We start from the raw sequence: 27,658 nt of genomic DNA, 5'->3' as shown, positions 1-27,658 counted from the left end.
TATGTGGATAGAGTATGGTGTTACTAAATATTTGTTATGTTAAACAGAATTTTCTGAGACTCTCACAACTTGTCTGACACCTGTACCAGATACGATCAGGGATGGGATTCTGGGTAGTGTGGTTCACTTTTTCTGACCTTTATTCTCCTATTTAATAGATATTACTCCACCATGTAATAGAATGATAAAATAAGATGAACAACGGCAGACATTAAATAGCTAGGAAATGGACCACACAGGGCTTCCAATCCAAAGGCTATAGGTACAACTACACAGGGGCACTTAGAACAAAGACGTGATATACTGGAAAAATCCGCCACTGCAAACTGGAACACAGCTCAGCTCTGACACGCATGGTTGCTATGAGTCAGGGTCTGCTGGAATGTAAGTGGTTACTGGTTAGTTAAGTAGCTAATGCTTCTCAATGATTTAGTGCATCCTAGCCGCTCTACTAAGAGTTTTACATAGCATCACTTTTTGTCTTCACAACCATCTTCGCAGCAGGTACCATTTCCCTTCCCCAGTTATGTCTGGCAGTAATAAGGCACACTCCGTTGAAGCAGCCTGATTGCAGCGGCATGATTTGGAAGTAGCACAGCCAAGAAGAAACCCAAGAAGTTTGGCTTCAGAACCCCAGCATTGGCAGTTAAAAAGACATTGTATTTGAAGGGAAAATAATAAGATTCTGTTTCCACAATCCATAGCTTATTTGCACTCTGCAATTAATTTACCTTTTCTTTGTTACCATTAGCCACTCACTCTGGAAGTATTGTGTGTTTCTTACAGAAAATTTTGGCAGCCAATTACTTGATTAGCAGTACTCTTATTTCAGATAAACATTATGGACTACAAAGACATCATTGTACAAAGAAATCTGATTCATAAGTTTGGACCTACTGTCCCTGTCAGTCCTAGTCTAAGTGGTTTTGTTACGTTTGTGAACTAATTTATTCTTGGAATTTCTTCTTTGCTACCATCTTTTTGGTATCGTTACTGAAAAGACTAGCATAAGTCCCAGTATATAGTTCTATATAACACATTAAAAGCCACATATTTCCGGTTTTATTGATTTACTTACAAAGACTTTTTTGAGCAGTTACTATGTAATCCCTGGGGGTGGAATGGCTAAGCAATTGGCTGCCAACTGAAATGCCAGCTTTGAACTCACCACCTGTTTTGCAAGAAACAATTGTGACAACCGGCTTCCCCAAAGAGCATAGTCGGCGAAACCCGCTGGGGACAGTCCTACTCTGCTGTGGGGGTGCTTTGAGCCCAGATGAACTGCACAGAACCCACCCACCACAACTCAAGGCAAAGCATTATTGTAGCTACGGGAAATGGGGTTGTAAATAAAATAGGTGCCAGATTCTAATAATGAGACTTACCAGGTTGAAGCAGCATGATGAGTGGCATGATTTGGAAGTAGCCTAGCCAAGAAAGAAAACAGTCGTGTCAATGTTTTACGTGCTGTGCAGGCTTTACCGAGGTGATGTAAGCATTGATGGGGGGCTACTCTTGGCCCCGGAGCTTGTCATGGGAAGAGCATTCCAGGCAGCGGGAGCAGCCGGTTCAAAGGGCTGCAGACAGGAGAAGCATCACTAGAGGAACACAAGAAGGCAAATCGAGTGGGCGCAGCGTGGACAGGGAAGAGGGATGGAATGATGTCCGCGCAGTGGCAGGCTAGTGGAAGCGAGATCTTAAGCCCAGGGCACAGCCCCACATATGTAAATGAGACAGCGAGTGTCAATGAGATACAAAGGACATCTTCACATCTTTTTATTACAATCCTTATAGGAACTGGTGGTAAAGACCTTGATTGTAGCAGAACCTCACGTCCTGCATGCGTATCGAATGTGCAGACCTGGCCAGCCTCCAGGAAGTGAAAGTGTCTGTTTTGAAGTCTTGGGATTTGATATTTTGTTGGATAGAAAACTCAAGCCGTGGCTTCTGGAGGTAAGCCTGTCTTTCAAAAGAAAGAGAAATGAAAACAAATGATTTCTAAATGTGCTGTACGCTTCTTACAAGTGACTTCTTGGTGCAGTTGACTTAGTAACTGAACACAGAGAGGCCGGAGTAGAGCAGGTAGGCGGGGCCGGGGGAGGAAAGGAAGATGCAGATATCCCGCGGTTCCAAGTGAGTCTCTGTGTGTCTGATGCTACTTCTCAAATTGGAAAATTGTCGTACAGCCGACTCCCCCAAAACTTTACCAACATCTCACTGTTGACCAGCAGCCTTACCAATAACATAAAAGGTTAAGACATGTTTTTGTGTGTTATATCTATTATATGCTATCCCAACATAAAATTTGCTCTTCTGCTTAGGGAAAAAAAAAGGAATTAGCTAAACGTACCATGTTTCTGTGCCTGACTTAGCTGCAGCGATGGCTTCACGGGTCTAGTTGACAGTGTTGGTCTTTTTGCTGGGTTCAGTTACCCGGTAACGGTGGACAACCATAGCCGCAGACCTCAGTGTGGTACATACCAAGCCGTCAGCTTGTTCTTGTATCGCCTTGACTTTTCTCTGCTCCTTGGGAGCACTTCACCATCACTAGTGGTACTTTGTCTGGGTTTTGTGAGTCTCACATTTAACACAAGGACAAACACTCAAGAACCGTGAGATATCAATTTTTGTGGCAATGTCAGAGAAGAACTGCTCACTCGGAGATGATTCGCATCACATGCATTTTATAAACAAACTGACTCTAAGTGCACCTACCGTTCAAACCATGTTTTCAACGGTTAACTCTTGTCCGAGTGGACTTCTAGACCAGGAATTTTGAATACATGTGTAAATATGTTACTGCTTTGCTGTCTGCTCGCTGGATTATAAGGTTAACTTCATGGCGTCTACCACTTCACGGTGTTTACATATTATCTCAGCTCTGTTGAGGGGCTGGCCTCAGGATGATGGCATCATTGCTTCTTCCTTCTTTGCCTCCCCTGGAAGTCTCCAAGAGAAGCTCTAATCCATAGTCCTTAGTCAGCATCCAAGGGACATGACTTATCCTTTACAACCATTTCGAATAGTTTAAGACCCTCCCTTAGCACCCAGTCAACTCTGCACCTTTGAGTGTGCTGTCAATCCCTGCCATGGCTAGCCTTGTCAATTAAAAAACTATTTTAAAAATCACTCGAGCATTTGGGACCTATGAATAATATGTAGGTGAAAATGTAAAAATAAAAATTATATCATATGAGTTTTCTGTTTCCTTCCAGTAATTTGCGCTTATTTTATAAGTGGAAGAAACCTTAGAGGTGTGTGCGGGAACAGTAATACCTCTGGGCTCCCAAGACACTGTGTTTAGGCAACTCTCAGGAAAATGTACATCTAACCGATCAGTTTATACTGAATCAGCTGCTCTTCAGGAGCATACTGTTAGAGAAGATCATCATCAGCAAGCTAGCTTTCATTTTAAATTGATATCTCTGGTTTGGTTAGTGATTTACAAATTGGAAGTTATGTATGTAATCTTAATGGTTGTATAAGATAATTGGATATAATAAATGAAATCAAGATATTAAAAATATATTTTTTTGAAAGAACAAATTTCCACCTTGAGGGCCATAAGTTTCCAGGTGCGCATTTCAGTGATGTGCGTTTGATTTTCAAGCAAATATGTTTTTCCTGTTGGGTCATCCAGATTTTATTTCTGCCCGTGTCCTGGGAAACATGTCCTGGGGGCAGAGTGATTAAGAGCTCAGCCACTGAGACTGGCAGTTCAAACTCATACGCCACCGTGTGGGGGAGAGACACGGCCCTACGACAGGGACAGGTCTCCTTTCTCCAAAGGCTCCCCACGAGTTGTTTGGAGCCCGCAGCAGTGAAGGAATATGGCTTGGGTCTGATGTGTGAGAAATAAGGTTAATATCAGGTTTTCCTAACCCCTTTCTTCCACCACTGCTTGTCTGCAAGAGTTCTTGGACTATGTTCTAAAGGACCTTGCATGCTTACTAAGGCCTAAAATTTTCTTTAGGTTTACTACTTTGCAGGCATTGTTTCCTGTTCTTCATGATTTCCTTGCCTTCTACTTGCCTTTTCTCCGTCCTGAACGGAGGAAGAATCTCAGGCTCATTTCTGAGGTGGAACTGAAAGGTTAGCAAGGAACACTATACATATGTTAGTTACCTGTTCTTAATTTTCCTATATGGAGTTTTAAAGTAGTTTAGTAACTCACAATTGATTAAGTATTTGAAGTCTGTATTTTTTTTAAAGGCTACAAATACCATTGTTTGCATTCAGGTTCCTTTATTCTCCATTCTTTCATCATTTCCTGATCTTAAGAACCATTTAAAATAGAACAATAATGAGCATCGGTGGATAGGGAACATTTACTATGTGAAAAAAGTCAAAAGAATTTCATGTCGATCTTTTCTTTTAATTTTGCTCCCAGTTGAACTTGTGGTGGGGCTAAGCTACCCTGTGAAGAACCGTTTGGCGCCACCATGTGGAGTAAGGTAGAAGGCGCTACTGAGGATGGGTCACTTTAACTGAAAACTAACTCCCAGCTTACTGCCATTGCGTCAATTCGCAGTCAATGATTGGTAGTACACAATTTGCAGAAAAATTCTCAACACTAGAAATCCTTTTTAGGGTAAAACTAGAAACTGTGGCGAGTGGGAATATACTACTAATACTTTACCATTACGGTAATTTTGGGAAGAGCCCGCTAAGGTACAGTCACTGTACTAGGGAATGGAGATACCAAAAGAATGTCACTTTACTGCCTTCGATGAGGTAACATTTAAGAAGGACTCGGATATGCATTTGCATCGTGTTTTTTATAGTGTTTTATAGAAGGAAATGGTACAGTCTGTGGAGCGATTGATTCTTGGGCATGTGCATGTGTGTATTGGGAGTTACAAACACCTTTGCAGGAAAGGCAGCATATGAGCAGAAGGCGAGGCGTGGGTTGACACAGCGGCTGCAGCAGTGAGCTCAACCACAGGCTTTTGCGTTCTGAGCAGTGCTTCGCTCTGGTGTACGTAGGGTCGCAAGGCATTGGGACCCACTCAAGGGCACCCGACACAACACCGGCACACATTCCAGAGACTTCGTTGTGTAATGCCATTGGTAGAAACTTTTCATCCCCTTTCTCTGTCCTTGCAAAGGAAGTGCATAGGACTCTGAAGAAGCAGATTAATAAATTTTTCTTGAATGTGCCTGAGTAAAGGGATGTTTTTGCAGTTGCCTGACCCTCCGCAGCCCCTTGAGACTGCATCATAAGGGTTGGGACATGCTCTCGCGTTCTCAATTAGAAATCCACAAAAGAGGCAAAATACAGGATGATGGGTCTCTAGCAACGGGCTTCCGCGCGCTCATCAAAACGCCAGCATGAAGTATTTGCCTGATACGATGTGGAGGGGAAATGCGGGGTCAGGACGTAGCATGGCGAGAAAATAACTGCAATATACTTTACCACGTTTTTAATACGAACACCAGGTCATGAGATTACAGGTGATTCTTTTTGTTTGTTTTTGAATAATTTTCCTAGTGACCCAGTGCCAGCTTTCCACTTGATTTGATTTGTCTTCTGGATGACTTCTTGAGTACAATGTGGTATGTTCTCCAGCTGCCAGTCGTAAACTTCATGCTGTTGTTTGCTTTGTCTCTCAAGATAATGGATTTGTATAATACACTCCCCTCCCTGTGACTGGTGACAAGTTTTTGCAGTTGTGTGTTGTTGGTGGCCACAGAGCTAAGGGGTAGCTTTGAACTCATTAGTGATATTCTAATCAACTGTTTTAATTGACTAATTTTCTGAGTAACACTTGTTATTCCAATGATGTTTTCCTAACAACAATAAGCAAAGAGACAGAACCCCCCCCCAAAAAAACCCCTCCATTTCTTGTAAAGATAGCATATTGCATAATTCATATTAGGGTATATACAGTTACTTATTTTTTTTTATTTTAATACATTCTTGAAAATGAAACAGGAAGCTGGAATGGCCTCCAACGGCTCATTCATCTCCTTTAGTCCTTCCACAGGTGCAGACGTGCAGGGACTTTACTATTCAGCTACCCTAACTGTGTCCTTTGAGTCAGATAGTCAATGGCTTTGTCATGAGTTACTGTTTGAGCTTGGCAGAAAGAAATGCAGTGGTTTGGTTTTGTTTGTGTTTCCGGCTACACTAGATAAGCTCTTCAGAAAGCTCTAAAACTGTGAATAAATAGTGGCATTGATGGATTACACTCTACGCGTACAATTATTATGGTAACACGGATATTGCCTATTTTTATTGTTCTTCCAACGCTTATGTCCCGAGGAGTTCATTTCCTTCAACGTACAGCCTGGAGTGCATGGCGAAAGCACAGCGCAGTGAGGCAGTTACTGCCACCAAGGAGGTCCCTGAGCTAAGGCCGCAGGGTGCTCAAGTCAAGTCCTTTCCGGAGAGAGCCGGGGTGGGAAATGTGGTGAGGAGAGCAGAGTCGACTGCCGTGTAACGCTTTGGGAATCCCCTGGAAGATGAACAAATACGTATCGAATGTTTATTGACCTTCCAACACACGACTACTACTCAAAACGGTCATTTTTATAATTTTCAGATTAATCGAGCCCCAAGTTTTGGAACTGATCAGAAAATAGACTACGATGTTAAAAAGGGCGTCCTGCTAAATGCGCTGAAGCTACTAAACATCAGGTAGAGTATTTCCTCTTGATCTCTGATTCTGTTATTTGTCAGAGAAGACTCATCCATGCATAAGTAGTTTATATTTTACTTTTGTATTTTGACGGAATTTATTACTTACACCCATTTAATTTCTTTAGTTCTATTTTTGAAATTCTCTTCCCTTCCTTCCACATCCTGATGTTCCTGTTTTCCATTTAATTCTGTCTATACCATCCTGCTCCCGCATGCATAGTCATCTGATTCCGGAGACTTGTGTGTCCTGTGCTGTTGGACAGGTTTCAGGCAGAGGCAGTAGGAAGAATGCTTTGGCCATCGGTTGTTGAAAATCAAGCAGGGAAAGCTCTACGGGACTCAGTTGTCTCATCTGCAAGTAATCACGGGGACAGTGTTTTCTGTTGGCCTTCGAGTTGCTAGGACTTCAGGATCAATCCAATGGTAGTTAACAATAACCCACTGAGAAAGTTAATTAAATGACAGTGTTGGTACAAATATTCCATGTTTTATATTTGTGGTCATAATGGGCACCTCGCAAGAACATAGCAACTAAGAACACTAAGAAAATCAGCCTGCAGATTAAACATCGTCAAACTAGAACAACACCAACAAAAAACTCTGACTCATAAGTGACCCTATGGACAGACTAGAACTTCCCCTGTGGGTTTTTGAGACCATACCTCTTTGTGGACATAGAAAGCCTCATCTTTCTCCCAAGGAGTGGCTAGTGGTTTCGAACTGCTGACCCTGTGGTTTGTAGCCAAATTTCTAACCCAGATGTCATCAGGATTCCTTATTTAACATTATAGGTTAGTTTCAATTATTTCAATAAGATGATGGAAGCACTCACTCATCTATGCCAAGAAATTTGTAGAGAGCTACTTGGCCAACTGACTGGAAGAGATTCATATTTGTACCCATTCCAAAGAAAGGTGACCCAACAGAATGCTCCCACTATGGAACAGTATCATTGATATAATATGCAAGTTAAACTTTGCTAAATGTTATACAACAACAGTTGAAGCAGTACCTCGACAAGGATCTTCCAGAGGTCCAGGCAGGATTCAGCAGAGGACGTGGACCAAGGGATATCCTTGCTGACATCAGATGGATCTTGGCTGAGAGCAGACTACCAGAAAGATGTTCACCTGTGTTTTATTGACTATATGGCCAACTATGTGGACCATAACAAACTATGGTTAGCTTTGAGAACAATGGGAACTCCAGAACATTCATTGTGCTCAGGCAGAACCTGCACGTAGACAAAGAGGCAGATGTGGGAGCCAATTAAAGGCAGACCGCGCGGTTTAAAATCATGAAAGGGGAGAGCCAGGGTTTTGTTCTCCCAGCATACTTATTCGATCTGTATTCTCAACAAATAGCAGAAGAATGTGGCACCAGGATTGGAGAAAGGCTTACTAAAAACCCGCGATACGCAGGCGACGCCACCTTGCTTGCTGAAAGTGAGGAGCACTTGAAGCACTTGCAGATGAAGATCAAAGACTGAAGCCGTCAGTACAGATTACAACTCAATGTAAAGAAACCCATTTTCACACCTAAGCCAATAGGTAACATCACGATAAATAGAGAAATCCTTGACGGTGTCAAGGATGTGTCTTGCTTGGATCCACAATCACTGCTCATGGAAGCAGCAGCCAAAAAAAATCAAACTGCATCGCCGTGGGTGAATCTGGTGCACATGACCTCTTTAAAGTGTTGGAAGGCATGGATGCTGCTTTGATAATTAAGGTGCGCATGACCCCAGCCATGGTAGTTTCAGTTGCCTCATATGCACGTGAAAGTTGAACACTGCATTTTTAAAAAATATGGGTGCGGGGAAATCGATGCATTTGAACTATGGTCTTGCCCAAGAATATTGAAAGTACCACGGACTGTCAAAAGAAAAAATAGATTTGTCTTGGAAGAAGAACAGCCAGAGTGTTTCTTGGAAATAAGGATGGTGGGATCCGTCTCACTTTGGACATGTTGTCAAAAGAGACTAGTCACTAGAGAAGAACACCATATTTGTTAAAGTAGAAGGGCAGCCAAAAAAAAAAAAAGGGCCCTTGACAAGATGGATTGATGCAGTGGCTGTCACAGAGGCTCACACATAGGAATAATTCTGAGGGTGATGCAGGACCAGGCAGTGTTTCATTGCTGTACCCAGAGTAGCTTTGAGTCAGAAGTCACTCAGTGGCACCCGACAGCGGCAACATAGTTGTTCAACAGAGTCAGCTTGAATTCGAGAAGACTTGAGGCATCTTTCAGTCGTCTTCCTCGGTTCACAAAGGAAGGCACTAAAGCACAGGGAGGTAATTCAATAACAAAGCAGGGTGCTCCACACATCGATCCCAATCTACTAGTCGATCGCAAATGCAGTGTGGGTAGATCGCATGTCACTAAAAAAATAGACAGAAGCCTATCACTCCCATCACTTAATTGATATACAGCGCAGCCAATCAGATGCAATCTTAGGTGTCAAACGCATGTGCAAAAAACTGGGCTAAGTGCAGCAAAACTGACAAACTAAGTTATTGCCAATTTTTAGACCTTGTTTTTTCCTCTTAAATGTAAGAAAGGGTATTAAAGTGAGTGGGGGAGGTGGGCCAAGTAAGAAGACAAAACGTATCACTTTCATTTGCGGAATGGGAGATTTTGCCACTACAAGCCAACATTCAGCTGAAGTCCAGAGCGAATGAACAGTTCTGAAACTTACTCGCAGAGGGAAAGTACCCAAACATGAGAAAATGTGCTACCTCCTTGACTGCATTATTCAGCTCTACTTCTTTATGTGAGTCAGCCTTTTCCCACATAAAGGTCATTAAGTCCAAGTACTGTCCCACGATGACTGATGATCATTTGGAAGTGTGCTTGAGGCTGACTGTCAGCAGCTACTGTCCGGACTATGCACCCCTGGCTCATTCTTTTCAGTGCAAGTCATCAGAGTAAACTCAGGTAATGACAAAAAATGTACATGGTTAATTGTGTTGTGTTGTGCAATATGGAGTCATGCAGTTAAGCAAGGCATGTAAATATACACTGGACATATAAAGAATTCTCAATGCATTTATGAATAAATGTAATAAAATAAAAATAAATATATATTTTGCATTTTTGTAGTTAGTAGATCATTTTGACTTGATCATTTTGTAAGTAGCTTGCATGCTGGAACAAGTGTGAGCACCCCTGACTTAAAGCAACAACAACAAAGATGCCCCCAAAACAAAAAAATTAACTATGATTACCTATAGTTCATTCCAGAAACCTTTCTATTATATTAGGTGCCCATGTAAAGAATAACATGTAATAGCTGTTAAGTCACTTAACTTTCCCACTAAAAAGCATAGACAGAGAAGGAAGCATAATTTTTAAAAAAAGACTTGGAAAATGTGAGTGTTAGCCTGTTTGCAATGCATATTGTCATAGATTTCAAATATTTGTAATGCTGTTATGTGGTAAAAGACTTTTGGCTGATTATGAGACAACTGAAGAGGATTTAACTGCTTCAAGAAGTAATGAGCTGTCATTATAAGTCATCATAACTTGAGTTTATGGTTTTGGCTTAAGTAACGGAGGATTATTTAAATTTGGGGATTTAATGATCTTACTTGTCATTTCAAGGAGAGTTATAGGATGCTTCCAAGTAGTGTGTACATTTTAAGTGTTTGCAAGTTTCATGTGGAAAAATCAATAAAGAAACACAAGACATGTTATGCATTCAGAAGTTTTCATAGACCTCTTGTTTGACCAAAGTTTGACTTGGCTAAATTCTACTTATGCGAGAATTTAGAATTGTATTTAAAAATATGTTGAATTGTATTGTTTTGTGTAGTTTATACAAATGTATTAATTATTTCAAATTATTTGAGCACTATGCCTTTTTAAAAAGAAAATATTGGTTATTATTAATGTAGGTCTGTGTTTATTGTGTGCATACATTTGGTTTGCCACTTGCAGTACCAACTTGAGATATTATCTATGGGTATGTTTTGTTGTAAAACTTTACTTCCAGTGAGTCGATTCCGACCCAAAGTGACCCTAGGTAATGCTCCCAAGGCCATAAATCTTTATGGCAACAGAGAGCGGCCACTGTCTCCATTGGAGTGGACGGTGGGTTTGAACTGTTGGTCATGAAGTCACAGTCCAGTGCTTACCCAGCAGCACCACCAGGCTTCCTTTGGTTGGTTTTAAAGTTGTGGCACAGATAGCTGAAACAGTAAAGAATTTCCAGACCTAAAACCAAGGACAAGTTGGAATTCTTCTTCCCTGGTTTATATTAGTATTGTTCTCAGAGAATTTGCACACTTCTTAACATGTAAAACATGCAATTCTAATGAGGCTTACGTTGCAGAAGTGCGGCCTCTCCCAGACGGCAAGTTCCCGGGCATGACCATTGGCCTGTGTTCTCCGTGGCTGTGTTCCCGATGGGCACGCCATCGTAACATAGGCAGGGGCTAAAACACCAAGAAAATCATAGCTTGCTTCATATGCACTGTTTTCATTTGAGGCAGAAGAAATTGTTTGATAATTCCAGAAATTCTCTACTCAGATCCAACTGTTGGAATGATTTTTTTTCCCTTTTGCATTATCATTCTGCTGGACACCCAGTCTAAACTACTTTCATACACTACTTTAGCTGTCTGCTCTTATATCTCTTAACTCTTCAACCCAGACTGTTCTAGTTAGGTTGGTGACCTCGTTACCCCCCCCCCCCCCACATGGTTTGCACATTTTCATTGATGTTTTATGTCATTCCCCCGTCTGAATGTCTTTTCTTATTGCATGTGATTCAAATTCTATCTTCTTTTATGTAGTTTCATTTTTAGTCCCAAATTAATCTTTCCTGTCTTTGAACCCTGGGGCCAATTATAGTTGCCATAGTACATAGCCTCTCCTTTTGTTTACTCTCCTAGGTTCTGTGCTATTTTATCTAGATATGACTACTTTTCATTTTCAATTTGACTCAATCTCCTCCAATACTTTTTCATTCCTCACAGTTCTTAGTATAATTCAATAACCAAACCTATGACTATCAAATACAGTTCAACTAACATAAGCTCTATGGGACCAGGTAGACTTCCCCACAGGGTTTCCAAAGCTATCGTCTTTACAGAAGCTTATCGTCTGCAACATAAGCCCCATTAGAATTGTAGGCTTTCCATGTTAAGAAGTGTGCGAATTCTCTGAGAACAATATTAATAAAAACCAGGGAAGAGGAACTCCAACTTGTTCTTAGTTTTAGGCCTTCTCCCCTGGAGAAGCTGGGAGATTTGAACTAACAACCATTTGGTTAGCAGTTTTGTGTCATGCCACCTACTTTCCTTACTTACAGTGTAGGCTCCTCATACACCCCAAAGTTATTTCTTAAAGACATGCTTCAATGTCAAGGCAATCCAGAAGAACATAGATGGCTGCGTGAATTTATCATAACTGCCAATCCCTTTTGTACTTGGGTAGTGAAAGATGATTGGAGTGCACATTCATTTAATAGTCTGGGATCTTGTGGTTGGTATTTTCAGCAACAAGCGAGTGTGAAAGGAGCTTGTTCTAAAAGTAGAACAATTAAAGTTGCTTTTGTTTTCTTCTGTAGAAAAAGGAATATTCATCTTAGTGTTGCAGCATTACTGGGTTGATAAGAACCATCTTCCCCTTCCGTAACTACTGTATTAGAATCATTAAAAGAGAATCTAGGAAAGGCATTCATAGTCCTGCAACTCTGTGGTTCTAGAATGCTTGTTAATTAAAATAGAGGAGATTGAATTAATTTATCTGGTTCTGATTAAGAACAAATTCATATGCTAGAGGTACATGGAATTCGCAGCATTGCATGCTACCCAGTTTTTGAAAATTCATCCCCAAGGATAGTAAGACATCATCTTGCATAGGAGTTTGGACATGCGACCAGGAGCCAACAGTCCGTGGAGCAGGACGGCATGCTGGGTAAAGGAGAGGGGCAGGGAAAAGGAGGGAGGCCCTCGAAGAGTCAGATTGGCCCAGGGGCTGCAGCCATGGTGTTAGGCCCAGGAACAGTTGTGAGAATGGCGCAGGCCCGTTCAGCGGTTCATTTGTTTAGGCAGAGGGTCGCTATGGGCCGGAACCAACTTGTTGACACCCAGTGACAACAGCAGCAGCAATCTCTGGGAACAGTGAACTTTGGGATTCCTCTCTTCCCATCTGTGATTTCAGTTACTTTCTGCTCCCTACTGGTCATTTCCTACTATGCTTTGGCCTCAGCTCTCTTTTCTTCCACATTCGGCATCTTTTGCAAGCCCGACACCAGCGTCCCCAGGTGAGACCTGTCTGTTCTGAGCCATCAAGTGGGGGTCTGCTCCGTGCTGTGGAGCTTCTGTGGGGCTCTGCTCCTGCATTTGCAGCTGTCTGATGACCCGGACATTGGATAATTCTGCTTTAGTAATTATCCAATGAACCTGTCGTGAGCGAGGGTGTAAATAAATGAATTAATTTGTAAATGGGTTTTATAGGTTCAATAGGACCAACGCTGTATTGTTTTCTTCTTTAATCACGTTCCTTTTTACTGCATTTCTCTCCCTTTTTTCTGGTTTGGATGCCATATAACTCCAGTTTATAGAAATAATTGTTCATATATATTTTATGGACATTCTCAAAGACCCTTATTTTGTTTGAAGTTGGGAATACAAAAATAACTAGAATTTCCTCTTAAGTAGCTCAAAATTTAAAAAGGAAACATAATGACAAATATACTATATTGATAAGCACCCATGGAACAATTAATCTGGAAAACTGAGAAATATCCTTAAAACACCCCACCCCCATTTTATGAATTCCATGTGGTTGCTCTACAAGCCATTCAACAAGTACCTACTGAATACCCGCCACCCCTGTAACAGATAGTAGGACTTTATGGCCTCCCCTGAGTGCTAGGCTTCTGCTAACCGCCACGTCAGCGGTGCATACCCAGCAGCTGCTCCATGGGAGAAAGGAGGCTGTGTTCGCCCTTAAAGGTTTACACTCTCCATCTGCAACTCTCTGTGGCATCACAGCAAGTCAGAACGGAGCCCATGCGGCTGTGTTTGGTTTGGCTGTAGTCTAATTCCCCAGTGTGACTTCGCACTATACGCTGGCCGAATGGTCGCCACGTCCCTTTTGTTTGGTTTACATTCTCATCTGGGCATTACCAGGCTCATGAAGTGGAAAATCATGGAAATATCAAGTCAAGGATCAGGACTTCCATTTTTCCCCTGAGGCCGAGAGGAGAAACGGCTTGGCCCGTGCCATCTTCCCTTTAGTCTCCCCTCTACTTCCCCCCTCCCTGCTGCCCTGGACTATGGACTGCTCCCGCCAGGCTTTCAAGGACGATCTGAACGAACGCAGTTAACACAGCTCAGCACTCAGAGCAACATGGGGCAGAGGCCTGAGGCTTGCCTTCTGGCACCGGCTGCATGAGAAGGAAGGAGACAAGAAGTTCTGAGGGAAGCAACCTCACAGCGATGCTTTTCCCCTTGAAACACCGGAGGCTTACTACATAAATTTTCAAGGTTAAACCAAAAGTGAGACAGACCATGAAAATGTTTTCAGACAAATAATGATCACTAAGCTGGGAATTTAATCTCAATATATAGTATGACTAAGAAATACTTAAATCGATGTGGGCTTGCTTGGTGGAAGAGGAAGGAAGCAACATTTCTAAAGTACTGATTGATACCACGACAGACTGATGTCCATGATGGGAAAATTACTGCTGTCGTATCAATTGTGGTGGGGATTGTACGCTCTTCTTGAGGTCATTGAACTGTATGCTATGTGATTTAAAGGCCAATAAGCTGTGGCCCCCCTAAGAAAACAAAAAAACACCCCAAATCCATTTGCAGAGTCTCCCAATGGATTAAGTCTTCATCGAGTCCTCTCGGGCCATTGACCAGGCCTGTGGGCTACTGCAGACAGAGTTAGGGACAGCAAATGACCATATGCTCAAGATTGATTACCCTTTAGACCCATTCTTAATTTGTTCTAGTTTGTACCATCTTCTGCTTTCACTTGATTGAGGCTTTCCTGTTGTATTTCATTGTCATTGTTGGTGTTTTTGTGTGATTTTCTTTGTATGAAATTCAGGATAGGAAAATCTATAGGGACAGTAACTGGATCCATAGTTCCTTAGGGTTATGGCTGGGGAGGCTCGGGGGTGATGGGGAGCTGATAATAATGGGTACAAGAATTAAGAAAATGTTCTAAATTGATTGTGGTGATCATTATGCAAATCTTTTAATATATTTAAACTAAGGAAGAAAAAACACAAAAAATCTTGTATTTCCATTTGATCTTACTATAGAACTTCTGTGTACCATATGGAGACCCATAGAGATGGATGACTACATGAATATGGTGCGTGTTCATATATGTGCATGTATATACATGTAAATTTAATCAAATATGCATTCATTTTTCCAGTGTTTCTCCCTGTGCCAACTCTCCTCATGGGAGTAAGATCACAGCTCTTTGAATTGTAGAGTATGGTCTTATGTCTTATATTTTAGGGCCAGTGATAAAAGAAGAAACTTGGCCAAACAAAAAGCTGAGGCTCAGAGGAGGCTTTATGGTCAGACTTCAGTAAGAAGACTCTTACCAGGTTCCTCGGATTGGGAGCAGCAGCGACACCAACTGGTGAGGAGGAAAGAGGAATTGGTATGGAAGATGTCATAAAGTACCTACATTTTGAACTGTACGATTCATTTATTGATTTCATTCACAAAATCTCATCATTTCTAGAAAGAGAGACTCGCTCAAGTACGAAAACAAATCTCAAAAGAAGAGCATGAAAATCGGCATATGGGGAATTACAGGTAACGGTACCGCTAGTTTCATACATTTTGAGGGGGTGAAATATCAAAGAAATTCCTCTTTGTTGTTAACCTTTTTTTGAGTTTATTTTAAGCATAGACTTTTGTTTGCTTTTCCACTTTAAGAAAGTGTGTTCTGTACTCTTTTCAGAATTAAAAATAGCCAGCAAGGAAAAGGTTCAGGCTTGGGAGAGCGTCTCTAGGCAGCCTTGGGGCTGACCGTCCCAGGTCTTCTTGATCTTCCATTAGCCCGTAACTTTGGTTCTAATGTGGCATTTTGAGGAAGTCGGGATTCTGATGTCGTGTCTTTTCTGCCAATTCAATGTGCTTGCTGTTCTTTGTTAGAAGCTCAAATGCTTGAGGAACCACTCCGATCACGGACATAGGGGAAGCAACCCAATATGCTAACACGAGAGAGGTGTGGGTTACTCTGGGCTGGAGCCCCTCCACCACCACCACCATGGCAGCATCCAAAGAGCACCCTCGAAGCCCCTTATGTTCTCAGGAAGACTGTTGCTTGTCTCAAACTTTGACTCTATCAACCAAGATTAAGGACACGCTAGGGGCAGAGAACTGCTAGCTTTCCTGGGCCTTAACACAATTCACATGTGATAAGAGCACATTAATCCATATATACTGCCACTTCTATACACCATCTACCCCAGTTCTCTCCACTGATGAAGCAATTGCCACGATGCCAAAAGATATCATCAGGACTAATTATTACTATATGCTATTTCATTCACTCCTGAGGTCCAAAGCTCCCAAATATTCCACACAATCTGCACTCTTCCCTAGAAATGTATGTTCTCCACTCTGATCCCTTGACCTTTCTTTTCCTGTTCCTCCTCCACCCAGACTTACATTGGTCTTTCTGCAGCTGCATGGTTTTATGAGCCTTCTTCTCTATGTACATTTAAAATGTGTGTCAGTAACAGATAGAAGTTTATGAAATTTTTACAACTGTGTCCACCATTAATCCTAGCCCCTGGTAAAATGACTGCCAATAGGTGGTCTAGAATGACCCATGTAGTTGACCTTTACTCTTGGTTTTCTGCTTTTATTGTAGACGAATTTATCCTCCTGAAGACAAAACTCTGCTGGAGAAGTATGAAAATCTGCTGGCTGTTGCTTTTCAGACTTTCCTTTCAGGAAGAGCAGCTTCATTACAGAGAGAAATGAATAATCCTTTGAAAAGGATGAAGGTAAGGGATTACATTTTTATCTGGGGATCATACAGATCTTATCACAATCCATACATATATCCATTGTGTCAAGCACTTTGTACATTTGTTGCCATCATCGTTTTCAAAACATTTTCTTTCTACTTGAGCCCTTGTTATCAGCTCCTCATTCCCCCACCCCTACTCATGAACCCTTGATAAATTATAAATTATTTTTTCATGTCTCACACTGACTGATGTCTCCCTTTACCCACTTTTCTGTTGTCCATGCCCCTAGGAGGTGGTTATATGTAGATACTTATGATAGGTCCCCCCTTTCTCCCCCCACCTTACCCTTACCCTCCTGGTATCTCTATTCTCATTGTTGGTCCTGAGGGGTTTATCTGTACTGGATTGTTTGTGTTGAGAGCTCTTTTCTGTACCCCTGTGCATGCTCTGGTCTAGCCGGATTTTTAAGGTAGAATTGAAGCCATGATAGTGGGGGGAAGAAGCATTAAAGAACTAAAGGAAAGTTGTAGGTTTCATCAGTGCTATAGTGCACCCTGACTGGCTCGTCTCTTCCTTGTGACCCTTCTGTAAGGGGATGTCCAATTGTCTACAGATGGGCTTTGGGTCTCCACTCCATGCTTTCACTCATTCACATTGAAATGATTTTTTGTTCTGGGTCTTTGATGCCTGATACCCAATCCCATCGACACCTCATGGTCACACAGGCTGATGTGCTTCTTCCATGTGGACTTTTTTGCTTCTCAGTTAGATGGCCACTTGTTTATCTTCAAGCCTTTAAGACCCCAGACACTCTGTTAAGACCCCAGGTGCTCTATCTTTTGATAGCCAGGCATTGTCAGTTTTCTTCACCACATTTGCTTATGCACCTGCTTTGTCTTCAGGGATCGTTTTGAGAAGGCTTCACCTCTCTTTTGGTAACTGTTTGTATTGAATATTTTTCCTAACCTTTCACTTGTGAACAGAATATAGTAGGATCATGTTCTATTCTGCCAATTTCTGCCTTCCGACTAGTGAATTTAATCATTTTCCCTGAAGGTAGTTACTGGTAGTGAGCATCTTTCTTCTGTAACTTTGCTATTCGTTTTCTTTGTGTCTCAGACCTTTTATGCCACTAATTTTCCCTGACACAGCCTATTTTATTTCAGTTGGTTTTTTTTCTGTAGTGAATCATTTTGATTCCCTTCCATTTCATTTGTTTGCACTTTCCAGATACTTTCTGAAGGGTTTATATATAAAATTCTAAATTCATAACCTTAAGATTTTGAACTTTAGTTTCAATAACAACAAAAATAACTTTAATAACATAAAACTATTTCTATACAGGTCTGTTGCTAATTTATGTATGTTGTTACTGTCTCAGATTATATAATCTGTTGTGTGTTTGTGTGGATACATTAGAGAAACAAATCCACAGAAACTCATATGTATAAGAGAGAGTTTTATATAAAGGTTAAGTGCACATCAAGAAAACATCCCAACCCAGTGCTGCCCAAGCCCACGAGTCCAACATTAGCCATATGTCTGACAGCAATCCACAAAGTCCTCTTCTATCTCACAAAACACACGCAATGACGCTGATTGCTGGAGGAAAGCCGAGTCAGTGAATGTGTAAGCATTTCAGCACTGGCAGAGGTCTCCACATGGCTGCTCCAGCACCCAGGGCTGCGTCAGGGTAGGTCCATGTGGCTTCTCCTTGGGGATGTCATGCACGAAGTCAGCCTTGCTGGCTAAAGCAGGGAACTGGCTAAGGCAGCTGGACCATGGTCTGACCATCATAAAGCAAGAGACCTGAGAACTAGAAGGGTGAAGCTCACGGAGCCATTTAGCTCTCTGTTCTTCAATTAACCCCACATGTGTTTATCAGCCAGGTTGACACAATAAACTTTAACTATCTCAATCCACCTCTTGACAACTTGGCACCTGTACATAATATATCAGCCTCACAATTGCAGTTAAGTAACACCAACACCTTAATCCTATAATTTTATATGTTCCCTCACCTATGAAAGTTTGTAAGTAAACCACTCATGCCTTCATTCCCCCTTCCCCCCAATTTTGGGTATCCAATTTGTAGACTGCCCACTTACATAATGCTAGTGCTCTGAGGAGACAATCATTTTTCGGTGTGAAGAATCTTCATTCCAGTTGGAACCTTGTGACGTCTGCAGCCACAAGCAAGGTCAAATCTGGACAGGCCATCCATAAAGTCAGCAACAATATGCACCTATTCACAGGCTCAAAAATCTCTACTGGTCAGGTTCTGGTCAATTCAATGTGGGCTGCCTCACTCAGCCTCCACAGGGTGCCCATTGGTCGCCTTGCCTTTAGACCATGGGCTCTCACCAATACTCGACAAGCCTAACCCCCTCCCCTGACTAGTGCTAGGTCATGAACTTCAGACCAGTCAACCCACTCTCATCTTCTCCTCTTTTTCCTGTAAACCAAGCCCACAGGTGTCAGTGGCCAAACGCAACCTGTCTATTCTTGCATTTCTCCCACTTCCACTCAACAAGTAGATCCAGGTGGTCACCTAGCAAGCATCTCAGCCTGCTCATGGGCTCCCTTTAGCATTCAGTCCCAGAGAGGGGTTTTCTTCATGGTCCAGATTTTTTCCTGCTTTTGACAAAGACCATTGGTTCCTGAGTACTACAAAGCACTGGGTGGGGCTTCTCTTTGCAAAGCTTGCTTTGTAGGCATGGCCTAAACCCATCTAATGATAAAATTTTAATGCCTGAAAGCAGGTGGGCTTACAAACTTTCTATCTTCATACTTTCCATATTTTCCCCAGAAACAACCAAGTAAACAGTGTGGCTTTATCTGACCTCTGGCTAGACAAAGAAGAAAAATGACCATGAGGGAGAGGTCAAACAAACATCTCCTCTCCATTTTATGATCTGTTTCTCCAGTGCCCCACTCCTAAGGTACCATAATATGTTAATGTGGGTACGTTAGAGAAACAAATCCACAGAAACTCATATGTATAAGAGAGAGTTTTCTATAAAAGATAAATGCACATCAAGAAAACATCCCAACCCAGTGCTGCCCAAGCCCACGAGTTCCACATTAGCCCATATGTCCAACACCATTCTACAACATCCTCTTCTATCTCACAAAACACACGCAATGACGCTGATTGCAGGAGGAAAGCTGAATCAGTGAACATGTAAGCATCTCAGCGCTGGCAGGGGTCTCCACACGGCTTTTCCAGCACCCAAGGCTGCATTGGGGTAGGTCCATGTGGCTTCTTCTCAGGGATGTCTTGCAGGAAGTGAGCCTTGCAAGCTGAAGCAGGGAACTGGCAGCTGCACCCTGGTCTGACCATCATAAAGCAAGAGACCTGAGAACTAGAAGGGTGAGGCTCACGGAGCCATTTACCTCTCTGCTCTTCAGTTAATCCCACATGTGTTTATTGGCCAGGTTGGCACAATAAACTTTAACTATCTCAGTGTTCAATAGAATACATTTGTAATTCTTTTTATGTATATTTCTTTTAAACTATACAGGACATAAAAAGTAAAGCTATAAACCAAAAGTATAATCATACTGGCTTTTATAGTTGCTCACTTGATTACCTCTACTAGAGATCTTTATTTTTCATTTGGCTTAGAGTTACTATGTATTATTCTTTTTCTTCAACCTCAAGGCATCCTTTTAGCATAACCTTTGAGGAGCCAACTCGTAGTGTAGGAGGACCACTCATGGTTACTGACTTGGGCTGTTAATCACAGCAGTTCAAGATCAGCTGCTCTGTGGAAGAAACAGGAGGCTTTCTATTTCCATAGAGACTTACTGCCCTGGGACCCCCAGAGGCAGGGGGTTTTGTAGGGTTGCTATGAGTTGGACATGATTTGATGACAGGGAGTTTCTATTTTACTGCCAACAAACTCTTTCATCTTTTGGCTATGGAAATGTCATAATTTCATTTTTACTCTTGAAATACAATTTGGCCAGATACAGAAATTTTGATGGACATTTTAATTTTTCAACACTTTAAAGATGTCATTATATTGTCTTTTGGGTTCTCTGGTTTCTTGTGAGACATGAGATTTTAATCTTTTTAAGGATAGCTCATATTTATTGATTTCCTCTTTTTTTTTTTCCTTCAAGATTCTCTTTGATTTTCCACAGTCTTTTCCACTATGTCTGATTCTGCGGTGCTTTTTGAATTTATGTTATTGCAAGTTTGTGGCCCTTTTTGGATGTGTGGATTGCTTCATTTTGTCAGATTTGGGAAGAGTTTGCCATTATTTATTCTAATATTCTTGCCCTTTAACGCTCTTATTTCATTCTGGTATTCGCGTCATACATATTACGGGAATATTAGTCTACTTGATGGTGTACCAGAAATATCTCAGCATCTGCTTACTTTTTATTTTCTCCTCAGACTTGATAATTCCAATGGTCTGCTCTTCTGCCTTCTCAAATCTGTTGCAGAATCCCTCTTTTGAGTTTTTTATTTTATCTATTATACTTTTAAAATCAAGACCTTGCGTGTTGTTACTTTTTATGCTTCATACTCGTCTGCTTTTCATCATCTTGAATACAGTCCCTTTAAGGTATTGTCCAGTAAGTCTGTGCTACGTGCTTCCTTATGGAAACGTTTGTCCCTTTGATATTTTCACTAGTCACCTCTCCTTTTTAAAATGCTTTGTGAATTTTACTTAAAATAGCATATTTGAATATTACAAAGTCATGACTCTGGAAATCAGAGTCTCTACCTTCTCCATAGATTGATATTTTTGGGTTTTTGATTGTTTGTTTTTAAATTACAGAAAGTTGTAGTATTCATTTGTTTATTGACTTTTCCTAAGGAATTTTTGCACCGATTGCCTGCTGATCATGTGTACTTATTGAAATTTGTTTTCCTTAGCTTTTATTTCAACAGAGAATTTCTTGAATGTCAGGATCAAAAGAAAGCAAAACAAGACACAAACATGCACACTCACAAATCAATCAGAAAACAAAACAAAAAAAACCAAAAACCCCAAATCAAAACAAAACGAATACACACACAAACAAACAAAACCAAAGAAAAACTGAACAACTCCCTCTCCCAATCTTTCCAGTGGCTTCTTTGCTGGGTGCTCTTCCTCCTGCTTACCAGGCTCGCACTGAGCCTGGGGAGGAGCAGACCCACAAGAAGACCCCAGAGTTTCTCTGGTGTTTCCTGACCATGCATCCTGCCTCAGACCTGAGCGGGGTTTTCTAAATATGCATATGTTCATGATTGCTTTAAAATACCCCACTTTCCCAAGCAGACTTCCCCCACGGTTTCCCTTCTAGTCCTCAGGCATCTGTTTTACTCTCGATAGCTACACGGGGCAGTAGGGTTCAGCCAATGCCTGTTGCACTTCTGCTTTGTCTGAGTTCGGAGCTAGGCAAGACACACACCAGCACCTTGCATCAATCCTTCAGGCTGCTTCCAGACAGATTAGAAAAGACATGCACAGTGGATGGCAAGTTCCTCCTCTTCCTCAGAGAGCCTCTCCAGAAATGTGCCAGGTAACCACTTGAAGACTTGCACTGAAGCAGGCATGTGAAGGGCATGCCACGTTAGAAACACTGCAACGATTTCCTCCCATTTTGAAGTCATGCTTGTCTTGATTCAACCTTCAATTGGTTGTTATACTATGGTGTCCAGCTTTAGAGTTTGAGCAAAATTGGGTTGGCTTGTTCTCATTTGTATATATGATATATATAATAAGGATCATGGATTGGCTTGTGGTCGTATCTCTCTGATTTCACTCACTCTAGTGTTGCTTTTAAGGAGGAAGACATTTTGGATCTTCTGGAGCAATGTGAACTTGATGATGAAAAGTTGATGGGCAAAGCTACCAAGCTCCGAGGACCAAAGGTGCAGTATCACCACCATCTTGTATTGCATAGTAAACTAAGGAAACAAACACAGCGCCTTTAAGTCAATTCTGGCTCATTATGACCCCACAGTATAGAGTTGAACTGCATCGACGAGTTCCTGAGAACATCATTCGTTGTGAGAGCACACAGCCTCACCTCTTCCTCATAAGATGGCTAGTGGGTTTGAATTGTTGACCTTGAGGAGAACAATCTGACACTTTACCCGCTGCACCACCAATGTTCCTCCCATATCCATTCTGAAACCCAATGCCATCAGTTTCAGCTCATGGTGACCTATTTAGGGTTTCTGAGACTGTAAGTCTCTTCAGCAGCAAACAGCCTTTTCTTTCTTTTGTGGCGCAAGGACCGGGTTTCACCTAGCGGGTCACCTTCACCCGCGGAACCACCAGGGCCCCTTTGTCATACCAAAGTAGACACTGCAGATGCAGTTGCTTTTCTCTTGAAACTTCTCACTAGATGATCGAGCGATTCCAGATGCGGTAAGGAACATGCTGTCTGTCTGTGTCGACTACAGAGAGGTTTGGGAAGATGATATTATTTTACACTTAGGTGAAGCGGTGCTTCACTTTGTGATTTGACACCAATTTTTTGCCTTTGGTTGTTGTTCTTCCCCGAAGGCTGGTAAAGGGTCAGAGTGAGAGGGACCGATCGCTAGCACCTTCATTTTAAACAATATTCTTTTTTACTCATATCTCTGGGTAGATCATCATAAAAGGAGTGTATAGCATTATATGAGGAGGCTTTTGAAAGTTCATGGGAAAAATGCACTATTTTTTTTTCATTCCATTTTCCCAAGAATTCTTTAAAGCCCCATAGGAATAGCAACAAGGTAACAGAAAGGAAAGTTTCTAGAACTCTTTCCTGACCCCCCCCCCAACTTTGGCTGGCCCAGCAACGTGATCGTGTGTTAGTTATCATGCGTGTCGTTCCTAGGAATGAACGGAAAGCTGTCAAACAGGCAAAAAACAGACAGGTGTTGGCTTTGCCTGCATCTGCTTTGTGTCGGTGACATCCCTACGTTCTTATACCGCCTGTCACATCCTTGCTGGCAACGCAGGAAAGAAATTGTCTTTGCCAAACCTTGGAAACATTTTCCATTCTGCTCCATTAATTGTAAACCAGTAATACAAAGCTATATCTTTAGACACATCATACTCTGGATCATGCATTCATGTATTCCCATGCTTTGGAAGGGCCTTCCCCCCTCCCATCCAGATCATGAATTGATTGCTACTTGGTGGAAGCGCCATTACTCAGCCACACGGACCATGGCTGCATTTGTGCAACCCTTCCTGCCTCTCCCAGTTCAACTGGGATTGTCCGTCTCCTCCCTACCCCACTGTGTCCTGTGTAACACTTTTAGACGGTGGTTGTGACAAAAGTTGTTTGCCTTCACAGGAGGATGTAGCTTCTGAAAGTAGGAACTATATTTTCATCTTCACACCTCTAGCACCTGGCACATAGTGACATCTACTAGTTAAATATTGGGCAACATTTTCTGTTCTCAAGCTACTCATTTGGTTAACGGAAAGCTGAAAGTTAGACCAAAATCAGAGGGTATGTTGTGGCAAGTAGTGCACCAGATTGAGTGGAAAGATTTGTCGTACTTCGATGATTTTCGTTTTGCTGTGCAAAAGCATTTTCGTGTGGAGGCTGTGCAACCAGCATTTCCAATAGCACGGGCTCACGTACGATGGACAGGGTTCAGAGGGGTTTCCACATGGGGGAAAGTGCTGCCAATCTACTAAAGGGTAGCCAGGGAACACCTTGTGCATAGAAAGAGATGTAGTGCTGGAGGCGAGTCCGTTAGCTCAAAAGATAGTCGCAGTGTGAATTGCCTCTTCCCATGTGGGTGGAGTAAAACTACACGGGCCTTCGTTTGCTTAATGTGGCCTGAGTCCAAATCAGAAATAACACCTGTGAACATTCGTTAGCAATTAGAATATGAAATATAACAAGTATCCAGGAAAATTAGTGGTTATCAGAAATAAATTGGAGTGCTTACAGAATGACATGCTAGGTGACACTGAAGTGAAATGAACTGGTATTGGTCATTTTGAATCTGACAATTGTATGGTCTTCCATGCCAAGAACAACAAGTTGATGAGGAACAGCATTGCATTTAGCATTACAGTCTCACTTCAATTTATACAGGACCCTTGGTGAGGTAATGGGCTATGTGTAGTCTGCTAACTGCAAGATCAAGTGTCCGAAACCACAAACTAATCTGCAGGAGAAAGATGAGGCTTTCTATTCCCGCAAATACTCACAGTCTCAGAAACCTACAGGGGCAGGTTCTCTTCCGTCCTCTAGGGTTGCTCGAAGTAGGATTTGACCCGATGGCAGTCACTGACTAAGTCAGAGTAAGTACAAGTGATCATGAAGTGCAGTGTGATTGGCGACAGGTTAGTGCCCATATGCCTACAAGGAAGACTAGTTAATGTGATGGGCTGGTTAAAATGGACTATTACTAAAGCATATGCACCAACCATGGACGTCAAAGGTGAATAAATATAATCCTTTTATAACCTACTACAGTCTGCAATTGGTCAAACATGTAATCGAGGCGCACTGATAAACACTGGTGATTGAAATGTGAACGTTGAGGACAGAAAGAGAACACCGTTGGAAAATACCGCCTTAGTGATAGAGAGAGGAGAACACATGCTAGAATTCTACACCAGTGACTTTCTCATCTGAAATGTCGTTTTCAACAATGCAGTTAAACACTGACCATTTTGACCTTGCTAGAGAAATTAATAGAAACCAGTGATTTCAGATCTTGAATGAAATAATGGAGACGCTCACTATCGTAGTCAAGACAAATTCAGGGCTGGCTGGAAAAGACCATCAGCAGCTCATGGACATGTCCAGTTGAAACGGAAGAAAATCAAGGTGAGCCCACCAGAGGTAAAGAATGACCTCAAAGGCATGGAAAGACAATTTAGATTTCACAACTGAACACTGATGACTAAGAGACCTGAGAACTGTGGAAAGGTGTGAAGGACGTCATACATGGGAAAGTCACCAAAGGACAATAGAGAAATGACCAAAGCAAACGTTGGAAAGAACTCTGACATGTTGTCTTACGTTCACAGTAACTAAAAAGAACAAAAGAGATGAGATAAGAGAATAGAAAATTTAAAAGGGCAACTTGAGAAGACAAGGCAGTGTATTATAGTGAAACGTGTGAAAACGTGGGGCTAGAACGTCAAAAGGGAAGAACATCATTGGGATTCCTCAAAGTGCAGAAGGTGAAGGGAACGTTCAAGGTTTGAGTGGCAACACTGAAAGATTTTATGGGTAAAAAATGAAATGGTGCAGGAAACATCAAAAGAAGAGCCACTGTACCGATCACAATTGGTTGGCACTCAACCATTTATGGGGGTAGCCTGTGATCAAGAACTGATGGTCTTGAAGGAAGAGGTTCAAGCTTATTGAATGTATTGATGGAAAACAGATCTAGCAATGTACAGAATTCCAATGAAAATTCTTCCATGAATGGATGCAACTGTAATCACCGACTCATCTGGAAGACATACTATTCATGCCCATTCCATAGGAAAGTGATCAAACTAAATGTGGGAATTATTAAGCAATATCATTAAAAACACATGCTGCAGAATTTTGTGAAAGATAATTTTAAAATGCCTGTAGCTGAACACTAAACAGTAAATTGCCAGGAGGCCAAGCTGGCTTCGTAAGAGGAAATGGGACAGGAGTATCATTGCTGTTGTCAGATGGATCTTGACCAAAAGCAGACTGCTAGAATGATGTCTTCATGGGTTACCAAGCGTGTGTAGGCATGTGACTATGCGCATTATAACATATGATGGATAACATTCGAAGATGGGATTTTCAGAACACTTAATTGTGTTCATATGGATCCTGTACACAGGTCAAGAGGCAGTCATTCAAATGGAAGAGGATGACATTGCATGCTTCATAACTGTAAAACGATGTGCAGCCAGGGTGTATCCTTTACTTTGTTTCTTCCCTCTGTATGGTGGACCAATAGTTACAGAAACTGGATTCTATCCAAAAAGAATTCAGCATGAGGATTAGAAGAGAATCATTAATAAACTGAGATGTCCCAGTGGTACATGCTTGATTTCTGTCATTGAAGACAACAACTTGAAGCATTTATAAATGAGTGTCAAAGACTACCGCCTTCAATATGGATAAGCAAAAGTTCTAAGAAGTGGCCCAATAAACAGAGTTATAATAACGAGAAATAATTTGAAGTTGTCAGTGATTTCACTTTGCTTGGATTAACTATCACTGTCAATGGAAGCAGCAGTGCAGAAATCAGACAGTGGGTTGCGTTCGGCACTATAGCCCATTACTCATTTATGAACTCCACTTGGTAGTGAAGTCACTGTTTAGAGTCTATGCTGCTATGATTTTCTAATTATTGCTTGAACAACGTATTGGTTAAGCATGTCCCAAATGCATACATATATCCACAGCTCAGTTATCCACTTCCCAGGTGATTCTTTGCATGGTTGAATTATGTAGTCAAGCGCCCCAGGAAGCCTGCAAGCTATGCTGCAGGGAGGCCGGCGCTGCTGGCGAGCCCCACTGTGGCACTGTTGTCTGGAGTGTGCGGAGCTTGTGAAGGAACACCCTTTCTCCAGAATTCGTTTGCCCCCAGGCTGTCAGAATGTTTGATGATTGTGTTCCTGGTGAATGTTTTTATGCATATCTTTTTGAACATTGTTAGTGTTCAGTAACTATTAGACCATCAACAGGAGAACACAGTTTTAAAACCTAAGTCGGATCCTTAGTGTATTAAATTGCTTCCTGCTTTGGTTATTTTTCAGCCCTTGTAAAGGCTCTAATATCCAGAGGACCACATTTTGGTTCACTGCGTATTCCATGCGCTACATGAAATGCTAGTCCTCTCTCTATGTCTCTCTTCCTACACCATTACACTAGAGCACAGGCCTCCTTTAAGTGAAATCCCGGGGTGTTCAAGGGTTCACTACGGTGCAGGATACCATCAAAACACTCTGTTTGACTCCACCGAGAACAAGCACCTCGCCTGCAGCTGCAGGAATCTCCCCTGACAGGAGTGGGCAGCACATGGCACGTGCAGTACATAGTCTCTCAAAACGCCTATGGTATAGAATTGTCGTGTTTTCCAT

General features: G+C 41.8%; 1 protein-coding gene across 3 annotated transcripts in view; it reads left to right on the top strand.

Moving 5' to 3' along the window:
* Nucleotides 1–27,658, top strand: part of TTLL7 (tubulin tyrosine ligase like 7) — a 169,998-nt gene that overhangs the window by 92,097 nt on the left and 50,243 nt on the right. For 2 of the 3 annotated variants that reach the window (XM_075557661.1, XM_075557651.1), the window contains 6 exons: nt 1,795–1,953; nt 6,546–6,640; nt 15,139–15,286; nt 15,371–15,444; nt 16,511–16,646; nt 22,402–22,488. In XM_075557661.1, the coding sequence (XP_075413776.1) occupies nt 1,795–1,953; nt 6,546–6,640; nt 15,139–15,286; nt 15,371–15,444; nt 16,511–16,646; nt 22,402–22,488 (699 nt within the window). The remainder of the gene's footprint in view (nt 1–1,794; nt 1,954–6,545; nt 6,641–15,138; nt 15,287–15,370; nt 15,445–16,510; nt 16,647–22,401; nt 22,489–27,658) is intronic. The other variant, XM_075557654.1, reaches the window with a different exon arrangement.

Source organism: Tenrec ecaudatus, chromosome 1 (genome assembly GCF_050624435.1).
Source record: "Tenrec ecaudatus isolate mTenEca1 chromosome 1, mTenEca1.hap1, whole genome shotgun sequence".
Taxonomy (NCBI): domain Eukaryota; kingdom Metazoa; phylum Chordata; class Mammalia; order Afrosoricida; family Tenrecidae; genus Tenrec; species Tenrec ecaudatus.
This window is presented reverse-complemented; position numbering and strand designations above follow the sequence as displayed.